General features: G+C 35.6%; 2 protein-coding genes across 2 annotated transcripts; both read right to left on the reverse strand.

Moving 5' to 3' along the window:
- Positions 1 to 2,423: 2,423 nt before the first annotated feature.
- LOC110779422 (non-specific lipid-transfer protein 2) lies at positions 2,424 to 3,112 on the reverse strand. Its single transcript, XM_021983939.2, has one exon. It carries the CDS (start codon positions 3,013 to 3,015, stop codon positions 2,728 to 2,730), a length of 288 nt encoding a protein of 95 aa, XP_021839631.1. The 5' UTR covers positions 3,016 to 3,112; the 3' UTR covers positions 2,424 to 2,727.
- Positions 3,113 to 13,572: 10,460 nt separating this feature from the next.
- On the reverse strand, positions 13,573 to 14,364 carry LOC110801612 (non-specific lipid-transfer protein 2-like). The gene has a single exon (XM_022006979.2). It carries the CDS (start codon positions 14,258 to 14,260, stop codon positions 13,973 to 13,975), a length of 288 nt encoding a protein of 95 aa, XP_021862671.1. The 5' UTR covers positions 14,261 to 14,364; the 3' UTR covers positions 13,573 to 13,972.
- Positions 14,365 to 14,903: the final 539 nt, after the last annotated feature.

A 14,903-nucleotide genomic window follows, 5' to 3' on the forward strand; every position in this document is an offset into this window, starting at 1 on the left:
CAGAAAGGCTATAAGGTCTTAGAAATTGACACTAACAGATTCTTTGTTTCAAGAGACATAACATTTCATGAAAAACACTTCCCATTCCACCTTTATCACAAAACCAATACACCAGTTTCTAACTACACTAATGCTATCTTCTTACCAGCCTTTGCTTCTCCAAACACATTTGAAGAACCAGATTACTTAACACCAGAATCAATTTTTCCCTCACATACATCCTCACCAAACTCCTCACCAACATCTACTACCACTCAAACACCTTCTCAACACACAAACTCACCAAATTCTTCTCATAACACCACCTCAGTTGATCAAACACATCCATTAAGTTCTTCTGAAAACACTACTGATCATAGCTATTCAACTACATCTAGTTCTTAAGATACTGCAAGTCTTCCTTATCCAATCATCAGACAGTCTTCTAGAACTCACAAACCACCCAATTATTTAGAAGATTATGTATGTCATTCTGCTTCCAAATGTGTTACAAGTCACTGGTGCAACATGGTAGCTTATGTTACCTTTCCTGAAGACTTTCAAGCTTTTCTGTCTCAAGTGTGTGACATTTCAGAACCACACTCCTATCAGGAAGCAGCAAAACATCAAATTTGGGTTGAAGCAATGCAGAAAGAATTGGAAGCTCTAGACCAGAATTTAACCTGGGAATTGGTGGAATTACCTAAAGGAAAAAGGGCAATTGGGTGCAAATGGGTTTTTAAAGTAAAGCTTAAATCCAGTGGGGCTCTAGAAAGATGCAAACCAAGATTAGTAGCCAAGGGTTTCAATCAAAAATATGGGATTGATTATGAGGAAACTTTCAGTCCTGTAGTTAAAATGAGTACAATCAGGTGTTTAATTGCAGTAGCAGCAAGCAAACATTGGCCTCTTTTTCAACTAGATGTGAACAATGCATTTCTGCATGGTGATCTCAAAGAAGAAGTTTATATGCAGATGCCAGAAGGGGTACCTAACCCCAACAACAAAGTGTGCAGGCTAATCAAGTCTATTTATGGGCTGAAACAAGCATCTAGACAGTGGCATGAGAAGCTCCTAACTGCACTGGAATCTCAAGGTTTTGTGCAATCAAAATATGATTACAGTTTGTTCATTCACAGGACAGATACAGATATCAACATAGCTGCTGTATATGTGGATGACATCATCTTGACTGGGACCAACATTGCTAAACTTGATGAGCTCAAAGCATACCTTCACAAAGAGTTTAGCATAAAGGATTTGGGATATCTAAATTATTTTCTGGGAATTGAAGTGGGATATACTGCAGATGGGATAATTCTCACTCAAAAGAAGTTTACTAAGGAGCTCCTTACTGGATGTGGTTTTGATGTCTCCAAAAGAACTATCACTCCCCTACCTCTGAATCTTAAATTATCTAAATCTGATGGTGACTCTTATGCAGATACAGAACAATACAGATCAATTGTTGGAAAACTTAACTTTCTCACACATACCAGACCTGATCTGTCTTATGCAGTTCAGTATCTTAGCCAATTCTTACAAGACCCAAGACAACCTCATGTTACAGCTTTGCATCACACTTTGAGGTATCTTGCTCACACTGAGGGTCAAGGCATACTGCTAAAGGCTACAGATAACATTTCTCTACAAGCTTTTTCAGATTCTGACTGGGCAACTTGCCCTGATTCTAGAAGATCTGTAACAGGATATATATTGCTGTTAGGAGGGTCACCTATATCCTGGAAGTCAAAGAAACAAAACACAGTCTCCAAAAGTTCAGCAGAAGCTGAGTATTGAGCCATGGCTGCTGCAGCTTCAGAAGTAACTTGGATAGTCAATTTGCTCACAGACTTGGGACTTTCTAATCTCAAGCCAATTACTCTCAATTGTGATAACCAATCATCTTTACATATAGCCAAGAACCCAGTGTTTCATGAAAGAACGAAACACATTGAGATTGATTGTCACTTTACTCGTGACAAAGTATTAGAAGGGCTGCTACAACTCTCCTATTTGCCTACACAAGAACAGTTAGCTGATGTGTTTACTAAGCCATTGGCATCTAGTCAATTTCAGTTTCTTCTGTCCAAGATGGGTGTGCATGATTCTCATCCCCTTCCATCTTGAGGGGGGCTGTTAGAATATTAGTTGATGATGAATGCTGATTGTTTGCTGTACTTCAGTAACTAACTGCTGAGTCAGTCTTGCCAACATGGCATTATTGTAACAAACTCTTTGTTGTTTGTTAGCTGATGCAACAACCTATAGAAGGATCTAGACTCCTTCCTTTTATGCTTATATATAGCTTGTACATTGCTGATTATAATTAATACAATAACAACTTAAATTTTCTTGATCTTAATCCCTAATTCTGTCAGAAGGTGTGCCAAAATTAATAAAAATATTGATAGTTTTTCTTTACTACATTCTTACTGTTTGAGTTTCTTTAACAAAAATCCACGTACTAGTGAAATATATGATTAATGATTCCGTAACGCAGAGAATGGAACATAACAGCCCCACCTACGTACAAGTGTGCAGTGCAACATGCACGTATGCATACAAGTATATCACAATTTCATAACACAAGACCTATTACAATAAGTACGTACCAAACAACCACACAAACATTTTGATTTTATTTAATTAAACACCCACGACACCATCCTTGATCACACTCATATAGTGATCAAGGCACAAGTAGTAGTAGGACACTATAATATAATATAATATAATATTTCACGTTTAGCATCTAACGCTGACTTTACAGGTTGAAGCCACACGCTTAGCACCAGGGGAATTAATGTAACGCTTAAGAGTGGGGTTTCTTAAGTAACCACAAAGACAAGGCTTTTGTTGCCTTAATCTTCCACAACATGCCCCTGATGGTGGTTTGTTGGACATGATTGCTGGTGCACAAGGGCTTAGTTGCACCGGACTACAAGCCGCCTCTGTCACCGGTGCCTCAGCCAGTAGCACCGCCACGACAACCACGGCTAGTAGGGCAAGGGCAGCCACATTCTTATTGGCCATGGTGATCGATCACTATAACAGAAATGTGTACAAGTTGAATAATAATGTGTAATAGTGTGTTTGTAGGTAATTAAGAGAGTGTGGTGAAGGATTTAGGTAGAACTTAGGTGGGAATTTATAGTGGAATTTAAGAAAAGGTTAAAAAGGAAAATTAAGGACAACATAATTAGAATTGGGGACACGTGGATATTTAGAAGGTGGAATTTTGGAGGTGGATATTTGTGAGTGGCGAGAGTGAGCGTGCGGAGAGTATGAGTGTTTAAGAAGTGTGCACACCTACAAATTATTGCACTTGCGGCGCCCTTTTGGTTTAAGTGGGGTTGTTGGATTATTGTGGAGGTCTCTTATACTCTTGTTGAAATTTTTTGGTCAAATTGTGTTAATTGTTACTTGAAGAAATTATGGATTTAATTTGTAAAACAAATTTCCCAAATTGTTATGTAATTACTAGAGCACAATTGTAAATCTTAAAAATACTAAAATAAGTGCACTAGTTGAGCTTTCCTAGCAAAAGGATTGCATACAGGTGTCAATTTACCGAATTCTATTTTCCTGGTTGGTAAAAGGGTTACATTATTCTATTTTAATCTACAAGGAGAATTTTACGGTATTCTCTATCACGTATTTAAGTTCGGATGTATAAATGACATCTTGTGTTTTAACAGTTTAAAGTTGCAAATTGTCCTTTGGGCTTGCGATCGGACCACAAAAAGTGATTTGATGTAATGATCTATATACATCAAATAAATATGAACACAATCCCTTTTTGAATACAAAATTGCTTTTACTTTTTTTTATAAACTAAAATTTATAAGAAAAGGACTAAGGATAAAACGAATTGAAATCTTTAGCTCTGGACTAGCATGATGTTCGACAGATTCTTGAGCTTGCTAAATCCCTTTCTTGTGTTAATTTTGTTCGTGCTTTTAGGAAGACTAATGGAACGGCTCACACGTACAATAACTCAATTGAACCCTTGAAACTACTCCGTAACTCAGCTAAAGTGTTGGTGGGGGGTTATCCTACTAGCTACTCCGTAGTATTGAAAATGTGATAGCCTCATATTTATAATTGTCTTGCATTTTAATGAAATTTATATAGCCTCTAGGCTTTCTATAAGGAAAAAACAATTATTCCCTCCGTCTCTTTACATTTTTATATATTTCGTTTTGGATGTCCTTTTTAAGCTTTGTGTTTGAAATATCTAATAATGTATACGTATCACGTATAACTCTCTCATCACTAGAACATGCCACATCATCTCCTTAACAAAAATTATGTACAACGTATAACATACGTCAAAAATTTCTTCCAAGATTTGAACTTGGGACTTGTCACATGAAAAGTTGATATCTTACCATTTTAACCAACCACTAGACATGATCTTTATTGCACAAAAAACACACATTTTGGAACATCCAAGTGTATAAAATACAATAATACACACGACAATGAATAAAATTCAAAGTAGTAACCCGGGACATCGTTCGGGCGAAACCCTACATTTATTTTATATTGTAACGTAAATGCCCCTAATTTTCTGTTGAAATTTGTTGAAATTGATTATTTTAATTAATCAAATTCATTAAGACGTTAAATGTCTCACACTTTCCATTGGGCATTAAATCTTTTCACTTTCCCAAAGTCATATTTTAGGTAAAAAGTGAAAACATTATTAACAAACATAATTTAGGGATGAAGGTATAAATAATTGAACTAAATCAATCTAAGGCTTATTCGGCGGTAGCGTTTAAGATAGTGGGTAATATTTTCTCCTATTCATAAAGCTACTTGTAAAATTGATAAGTATTTGGTATGGTAATGGTTTAGGTAGCGGTAGCATTTGTGTAGCTTTTTTCAAGCATTAAAAATATTAGCGTTAAAGGTAGTTGGTAAAAAATGTAAAAATGTAAAAAATGTATCAGGTGGTTCAGAAACTGAAAAATGTAAAAATTGCTTTGAAAAAGTTGAATAAGGAGGGGTTTGGTGATATTGAGGCTATGGAAACTAAAACAGCTCATGCACTGCAGGAGCTGCAAGATGAATTACACAAAAACCCTGCTGATGTTGAGATGGCTAATAAAGAAAAACAAGCTCAACATGAGTATTTGGCTGCTCATAAAGCTTTGCTGAGTTTTCTTGCTCACAAGGCCACGTCAGTGTGGATAAAGGAGGGTGATGAGAACACTGCTGTGTTTCATAGGTCTATTAGACAAAGACAAGTGCAGAATACAATTCTTTCTATTAAAGACATGCATGGTAACTGGACTTCTTCTCCTGGTCAAGTTCCTGATGTATTTTTAGAATATTATAAATGGCTTTTGGGCACACAAGGGGATGCTAGAACCTCGGTTAAACAAACAGTGGTGAACAAAGGGCCATTGGTGTCTGATGAGATGGCTAGTTTCCTCAATCATACCTTCACCAAGGATGAAATTAAAGCAGCAATGTGGGATATTGATGGTGTGAAGGCTCCTGGTCCTGATGGGTTTGGGAGTGCTTTCTTTAAAGGTATGTGGGGGGAAATTGGTGATGATGTAAGCAAGGCTATTCTGGATTTTCTGAACACAGGGAAATTACTGAAGGAGATTAATGCTACAAGTGTTACCCTCATCCCTAAAGGGAAATGTCCAGAGAGTGTTCAAGAGTTCAGACCTATTTCTTGCTGCAATACTTTGTACAAATGCATCTCTAAAGTGCTATGCAACAGGTTGAGAAATGCTTTGCCTAATCTGATCTCTCAAAACCAAGGTGCTTTTGTGCATAGCAGATTTATTGCACATAACATCATGGTTTGCCAAGATTTAGTGAAAGGGTATGAAAGGAGAGTCAACTCTGCAGGGTGTTTGATTAAGCTTGATCTTCAGAAGGGCTATGACTCTGTTGAATGGGATTTCATTGAAGAAATGATGGTTGCCCTTAAATTTCCTGTTCAGTTCACTCAATTGGTGATGCAGTGTGTGAGGTCTCCTAAATTCTCTCTATCCATTAATGGCTCTTTGCATGGCTTCTTTGAAGGGAAAAGAGGGATCAGGCATGGTGATCCTCTTTCTCCCTTACTTTTTGTTCTGTGTATTGAATATCTATCCAGAATTCTGGTGTTGGTTGGTGAGAAGAAGGAGTTCAAATTTCATCCCAGATGTACTGAGATCAAATTGAATCACCTGTGTTTTGCAGATGATATCATTCTGTGTTGCAAGGGGGATTTTAACTCAGTACATATGTTGATGCAAGGCTTTCAACTGTTTTCTCTCTCCACTGGTTTAAAAGCAAGCCCTTCTAAAACTTCAGTATATGGTTCTGGTGTGAGTGATTCCACAATGCAGAGAATTCTGGACATGACTGGATTTTCTAAGGGTTCTTTTCCTTTTAGATACCTAGGCATTCCAATCTGTTCAAAGAAGATTTGTATTGCTGATTGTGAAAAAATTGTGGAAAAAATGTGTATCAAAATCATAGCATGGAGTTCTAAAAATCTGTCTTTTGCTGGCAGGCTAACCTTGGTGCAATCTGTTTTGATGACTATTCAAACATATTGGGCTCAGATTATGATTCTTCCCAAGAATATCTTCAAATCTGTTAATAGCATTTGTAGATGTTTTCTTTGGAAGGGTGCTGCTGATTCTAGTAGCCCTGGTAAGGTAGCTTGGAAACAGCTGTGCAGACCAAAGAATGAAGGTGGGTTGGGGCTTGTTAACTTAAAACTTTGGAACCTAGCTGCTATGGGAAAACATGTGTGGATGATTGCTACTCAGAAGGATAATATCTGGGTTAGGTGGATTCTCTCTGTATACATCAAAGGGGAGCAGTGGTGGGATTATTCCCCCAAGAACACAGATAGCTGGTACTGGAAATCTATCTGTTATGTTAGAGATTTGATGAAAGCTCATCTGTCTGAGGCTCGGTTATGTTCTATTCAGAAATACTCAATCAAAAAAGCATATGGTAAGTTGATTCTTCCTGCTGCTGCAAAAGTTTACTGGGCTAGTGCTGTGTGGTGTCGTTTAGGCCAAGCTAAACATAGATTCATCACCTGGCTAGCTGTTTTAGAAAGATTGAACACTAAAGACAGATTAAGACAGTTTGGGCTGTCTATGGATGATTTATGCCTTCTGTGTGGTGCTGCTACTGAGAACCATAACCATCTGTTATTTGGCTGTCACTTTAGCTATCAGTGTTGGTCTCATATTGCCAGTTTTCTGCACATTAGTCTCACTAATTGCAGTTTGCCTCAGTTGATCAGATGGATTCACAGGAGGAACATCTCAATGTTCAGAAAAGGGGTGTATTATACCTTTGTCTGGTGTACTGTCTACCATATATGGAATGAAAGGAACAATTCTTTGTGGAACAATCAGATTAGCTGCATTGATAAAGTGTGTAGCATGATTAAGAGTAGTGCATGTAATAGGTTACATTCTGTGTTGCCTAAAGCTCTTAGCACTAAGGATAGTAGTTGGTTCTGCACCCTTGTTGAAGGGTAGTTCTGCTTGGCTTGTTGCCTGTTCTCTTGTTTCAGTGGAGGGTTGTTCCACTTGTTACTAATCTGTAATTGTTGTGCATAATATATACAAATACTTGCTTAGCAAAAAAAAAAAAAAGGTAGTTGGTAGCATAATAGATTAGATTATTCTCTCAATTTTGTGGTTGTTGTGCATAATAGAATAAGGGTAAAGGGTAAAGGGTAGATCTGTCAAACGGGTCGGTCGGGTCAGGATGTAAAAAAAAAAATTGCAGGTTCGGGTTAAATCGGGTCGGTCACTTTTGGATTCGGGTTGACAAAAGCTTGTTCAAGACCTTGAACTTTCGAGTTCGGATTGACCCAACGAGTTGAGAGATTTTAAAATGCGTATTATATTTTCATTAATCTAGGTAATAAATATACCAAATACGGGCACAAAATTACAAATTTTGCTACACAAGTTTATATTTATTCAAATCAACCATAAAATGACGCATAATTCAAATTAAAATCATATTACATCCGACAATAATAAAAACAACGTCTTTACTATTCGTAAAATTTCTCATAATCTCATTTATTAATATAAGTACAATGATTTTCAATCGGTCGAATTTTGACCCATTACTTTTTGGGTTGCTCGTGTTCGGATACAATCGGGTTACGGGTCATAAAATCTTGTCCAAAATCCAATATTTTTGGGTCGGATTCGAGTCCATTTTTGGGCCTGGTCGATTTTTGACACGTCTAGTAAAGAGTAATGAGCCCGATTGCAACTACGTACTTTAGAAATGCAACTAGTTAGTGTCCCGGACGATGCCCCGTATAGTAGAAATACAGATCAATTAGATTATTATATAACTCGTTTTGAGTCTAATTTAATTTTTATATTACAATATATCTTGCTTTGAGTATGCTTTAATAAATTTTATCATGTAAGGATTAGTAACTTGTAAAAGTAATGACTAATTAGTGATGTGAGACTATTAAAAAATGATTCAGACCATTTTTCTAATTATATTGAGTTAATATAATTTTGAACGTATAAGGAATATCAAAATGAGTTGTGGCATAGTGGTTAAGTATGTGTTTACCATATTAGAGGTCATTGGTTCAAAACCTATAACTAACATTTTTCTTATGATCAAGAATATTACATAAGATGACATGTCAAAGTTGACAATACGTGAAGCGACATGTGGCGAGATGACATTTCTTACAACTAATATTTTTTCATGATCAAGAAAATTACATTAGATGACATGTCAAAGTTGACAATAAATGAAGCGACATGTGGCGAGATGACATTTCTTGCCTTAGAGTTTTAATAATAGTATAGATTATATCCAGTTAATATAATTTTGAACGTATAAGGAATATCAAAATGGGTTGTGGCATAGTGGTTAAAGTATGTGTTTGCCAAATCGGAGGTCATAGGTTCAAAACCTATAAGAGCAACTCCAATGGTTACATTTAGGTACTTGCTTGCATTGGAGCATGTTGTAGCTAGAAAATGTTGTTGCTTGAAAAATTGATGTGGCATACCAAGCTACAATGATATTAGCTAACCATTAAAGATGCTCTAACTAACATATTTTCATGATCAAAAAAGTTACAGGAGATGACATGTCAAAATTGAACATATATAAAGCGACATGTGACCAGATGACATTTTTTGCCTTAAAATTTTAACAATAATACATATAGGTTTTTTTTTACTCCAAATGTTTTTGGTTTTTTTTTGGAAGAAATTCTGGAATTGCAATATTTTTTTCCCGTTATATGATTTAAGCGGGGCCAAGTCCCAATTCCCTAAAACAAAGTAATTATATTGTTACTCCATATATAGTCCATGCTTCATATAAGAGGTATATACTATAAATTTTGTTACTCCATACATCTTATATGGACTATTTTGTTATATTTCTTTGTATATATTTTGTTCTGGGTGTATGACTATTATTTCCGAACAAAGTATGTTGGTTGTCAGGTCGTGTAATAAAAATAATACAATACCAAGCCACTCAACACGACAATATCTATGGACCATAAACGTTGTAGTGTAGGTTAGGCCAAATTATGGAACAGGACTGAGCTCAGAAGCTTTCTACTACGTACCCCAAAAACAGAATGCATTTTCTTTGTAGGTTAAGCTGTTAAATCAAGTGGTTAGTTTAGTTAGAACTCATTAATTAATTAAGATAGTTTAAAATTAACAAATTAATTACTCTCAAACAATAATAAAGTAGCCCTTATTTCACAAATAACCATTTTATTAGAGAGGAGGATACATAAGTAGTAACCCCCAAAGTAGTACACAGAAATTCTAAAATCTAAATAAATACAATACATTAACACAAACATAAACATAAACATAAACATAAACATAAACATAACAATCCCACTCATAATAATATAGTGATTTGAGGGCATATTTGAGCTCTCTGTCCGGAATTAGTTGTCACATATATAAAAGTAGTGTAATTTTAATTAGTAACGTGACAACTCCCTCAGAACAAAGGTAAATGATGTGTTTAACATTTAACGTCGACTTTGCAAGTGGAAGCCATACGCTTAGCACCAGGGGAGTTAATGTAGGACTTAAGGGTAGGGTTCTTAGCGTATCCACAAAGGCAAGGTTTCTGCTCTTGCATTTTCTCACAACATGCATTTGATGGTGCTTGGTTATACATGATAACCGGTGCACAAGGGGTAAGCTCAACTGGACTACAAGTAACCGCCTCGGTCGCTGGTGTTTCGACTAGCAACATTGCCACGACAACCGCCGCGAGTAGGGTGAGGGTAGCAACCTTTGTGGCCATGGTGTTTAGAATTGAAGAAGAGGATATGATTTAGATGGTCGAATAGAAAGATGTATGTTTATATATGAGAGAGTGGAGTGATGAGGGATTAGTGTAGAGCAAAGTGTGAATTTATAGAGAATGGCCAGAGTGGTGTGGGGTTTTGGAGGTGGACAATTGCGAGTGGTACGTAGTTTGTGTTGACAAGTGCGCATACCAATTTGGCTCAAGTGGGGTTGTTGGATCAATTGTTTTGTTTGTTTTTTATTTATTTTGTTGATAACATTAATAACTAGATTCCCTTAAGATTTAAATAAATTAATAACTAGATTTGGAGTCCGTACAATATCACGTTAATTATAACTTGATGCACAAATGGATTCGATAAACGTCGATAAGTTGAAGAATAAGATCGAGGATCGATCTCAATTTGTCAAAGATGAGACTCGATCCTAGGAGGTGTATCTCCTTTTAAAATACAGAGGGTGTACTAAGTTTAATTTTTTTCTATCTCCTGACCATTATTAAGACGTTATGACTGTTGTTGTTAGAATAATGTCTTGAATCGGTCAATCCCCTTACTACAACACCCCCGAACTTTATGATATATGTTATTCTGGACTAGGGTTATCTGTTTTGTGCTTAATTATTTTCTGGGCTTTTCCAGCATCTGTATAGAGAGTACTATATAAACTCTTTAGGTCATAATCTAGAAGTATTCTGTAATCTGTACACATCAAAATCAATAAAACGGTCTTCCCCTTTGCCTGTAGACGTAGCTAATACATTGTTAGTAAACACGTTAAATCTCTTCATTCTTTATTTACATTAATTAATAATTCTTTGCGTTCGTTATAACAGTTGTGATAAACAGGTATCTCTAATTCGAGAATCGTACTTGGTACCTACTACCTCGAACAAAATCGGGAAAATAGGTTGGTGAATTGAGTTTGGTGTGGAACAAGGAACATCTGACACTTGGAAGTAGTAGTATGAGATTCCTAGCTTTGTGCTTTAAGAGGGTTTTTTTCAGCTACGGATCGAGTACTTTGTTATAATTACATGCACTCATCATGTATTCATGTACTTTGTTATAATTACATATATGCATCAGCTTCCACTCTCCATTAATTGTTGTAAATAAAATTTGAATAAAGTAGACTCCTCTGTGTTTTTCAGAAGCTAAATTTGTCAACTTATTGCAACATGCATGCATGCCATTGTTTGTCCTTTGGACATGTGATCGATTCAACAATTCAACCATTCAATACAATTCCATACTTCAATAATGGATGCACACTTACATATACAAACGAATCTTACACTACAAAAATTATTAATGACAACTTAATAACGACGGGTCAAAAATCCTGTCGCAAAAACTTTTTACGACGGTGTTAACAATCAAATAAAGATGAAACAACCGTCGCACATGCCTTTTACGATGGGCGAACGACGAGATTTTTCACCAATGACGGCCCCCTTTTATGACGGAATCGCGACAGGAAATCCACCACTATTGACCTGTAGCGACGGAATTTTTCATCGTTAATGGTACAATTTCTTGTAGTGTTAGTTATTACTTACTACTACCTCCGTTTCAGAAAGTTCTTTACAATTACTATTTGCACAGACTCAAATGCAATATACTAACATATCAAATTTCGTATGTGTAAAAAATATAAAAAATTGATATTCTGAAAATACATACCGAGACCAATCTAACAAGATCTTAGATGAAACGTTTTGATGTATATAATAGTGAGAATTTAAGGTCAACGTTTTCATATTTTGGACCCATATTCCAAAGTGTAAAAAACTTTCAGAAACGGAGAAAGTAGTACATTTTCAAAATATGAAAAACTTATCAAAACTATAAAACAAAAACAAAAAAATAATTGTGATACCCAACGGGCCTCTAATTAAATGCAGAAATTTGGTTTAGCAATCCGTATTTTGTTGGTCATATAACTCATAAGCCATGGTTAATTAATTAGAAAAACAATCGAGAAAATTGCTTCGGTTAAGACTTAAGAATGAACAAGTGCGCGCATCCATATAATATGGATACTTTGACTTTGACACTATTCGCAAATTTCAATTTGACTATCATTTGTGATTTATGGGTAAGAAAAATATAGTCGTGTGGGGTCTTGTTTGATTCGTCTCGATATTATATAATTTTAGGAATATCAACTTTTTATAATTTTTATGAATATAAAATTAGAGATATTAATGTACAAACATTTACATCGATAAGCGTAAAAAGGTAAACTGTTTCCATTATTTCGAAACGGAGAGTACTTTTTTTTTGTTTGGAAATGAGTTAGAAAGATAATACGGAGTTCTTTGTATAAGTTACAAATGGGAGAGAGAGAACTCAACCAATTACCTACTCCCCCCGTTTCTTTTTGTTTGTTACGTTTGGACTTTTGCACATTTATTAACGTATAATAAAGATTTTTTTTTTTTGTTATTAAAAAAATAAACTCAAGTAAAACCTCAATCCACTAATCATTACAACAACCAATAAGATTGTTTTATTTATCAAAATGAACCAATGATGAAAAAGCACAAAGATTGCTAACTTAAAATACTTGGGAAATTGTAAAGAAATTTAATGAGTTAAAAAAATTAGACCAATTAAAATTAAAAGATGGCACAAAAAATGATAGTATAATAAGTTAATAAAAGGAAATATTCGCCCACGTAACAAAAATATTGTAAAAAAATACGTAACAAACAAAAAGAAACGGGAGGAGTACCGCACACATACCTTCGATTTTTAACAATAAGGGCAGTACATCGGAAATTTTTTAATTTTCCTTTCATGCAGATCGTCCCTTTTGTTAATCGATCACGAATTCACCATCATAAATGGGGGTCCAATATTATAGCCCAACGTCGATATGATGTTAGTTTTCCATCGCAATAATACAATTCGACATCTACCACTACCACAGTTAGTCAATGTCGTACTCGATCTCAGTGGACCTAATTAAGTTGGCCAAATACATGGTTTTGAATACTTTTCCACTCATAAGAATCCAATCCATTTTTTCTATTCGTATCATCCGTCTTATCTGGAAGTTACTATTATTTTTGGGTGACCTTTTCATGTCCACATTTTTGTTATGTTTGCAACAAGTTGCTAGCTAATTCCGGCTAAAAAAATTGCAAATAGTTTAATTATCTGTTGTAACTTTCAAGTATTAATTTGGAAGGGAAACAAAAACACTCTAAAAACAAGCCAACAACGTAAATTAATTATTAGAAGAATTTATACACTCCATATTTCATAATTTAACATTTTATTAAAGTGCAACATATATAATCCCCAAACCACAATTCCACAAACATACAAAGAAGTGTGCAACATGGACACGTTTACATGCATCACTTTAATATATCACACGATTTGATACAAGATCGATCACAAACCAAACATTAAATTAAACACGTACGTACGATCACTTGATTTATAATTACCTTAATTAAAAACACCCCCACAACCATATATTCTCGTCTCCTTGATCACACTTATACACAGTGATCAAGGGAATAAATACTAGAATTATAGTATAATAATAATAATAATAATAATAATAATAATAATAATAATAATATAATAATAATAATAATATAATAATAAGATCATTCTAATAATATTTTGATGGATGGTATGTTACTATATTTAGCAACTAACGCTGACTTTACAAGTGGAAGCCACACGTTTAGCACCAGGGGAGTTAACATAAGGCTTAAGAGTTGGGTTCTTGGAATATCCACAAAGGCAAGGTTTCTGCTCCTTTAATTTATCACAACATGCCTTTGTTGGTGCTTTGTTGGACATGATTGCTGGTGCACAAGGGCTTAGCTGCACCGGACTACATGTCACCGCCTCTGTCGTTGGTGTCGTGGCTAGTAGCGTTGCCACCACAACCACCGCGAGTAGGGTAAGGGTAGCCACATTGCTAGCCATGATATATGCTTAATTAATTGGCTAGAATTTATAAAAGAGAAGAAATGATATGATGTGTGTAAGTAAGAATGGCCGAATGAGAGTGGTGAGGATTTTGGGGAAGGAAAAGTGTGAATTTATAGAGCAATGTGGGGTGCCAAAAGAGTGGAAAAAATGCACCAAAAAATTATTGTGATTAAAAAGGTTGGGGGAATTTTGGAGGTGGTGTTTGAGTAGTATGTGAAGTTGAGTATGTTTAGAAAATGTGCACAAATGATGACATAGCTAGGCCGCTAGGGACCATTTTGGTCCACGTGGGTGGCTCAAAACTAGCACTACAAGAATATGTATCTTTAACGACAACCTATTTACGACGGGTCAAAAATCCCGTCGCAAAAGCCTTTTGCGACGGGGCTAACAACCAAACAAGAACGGGAATAACCGTCGCAAATGTCTTTTACGACGGGCTTACGACGGATTTACGACGGGATTCCTATTTACGACGGCCCCCTTTTATGACGGGTTCGCGACAGGAAATCCCGTCGTTAATCAACGATTATTGGCCTTTCGCGATGGGATTTCCCGTCGTTAATAGTACAATTTCTTGTAGTGTAGCTTAGGGATTATTAATTGGATATTTGGATGTATTAGTGGAAATTTACAA

Source organism: Spinacia oleracea, chromosome 1, assembly GCF_020520425.1.
Source record: "Spinacia oleracea cultivar Varoflay chromosome 1, BTI_SOV_V1, whole genome shotgun sequence".
NCBI classification, from domain to species: domain Eukaryota; kingdom Viridiplantae; phylum Streptophyta; class Magnoliopsida; order Caryophyllales; family Amaranthaceae; genus Spinacia; species Spinacia oleracea.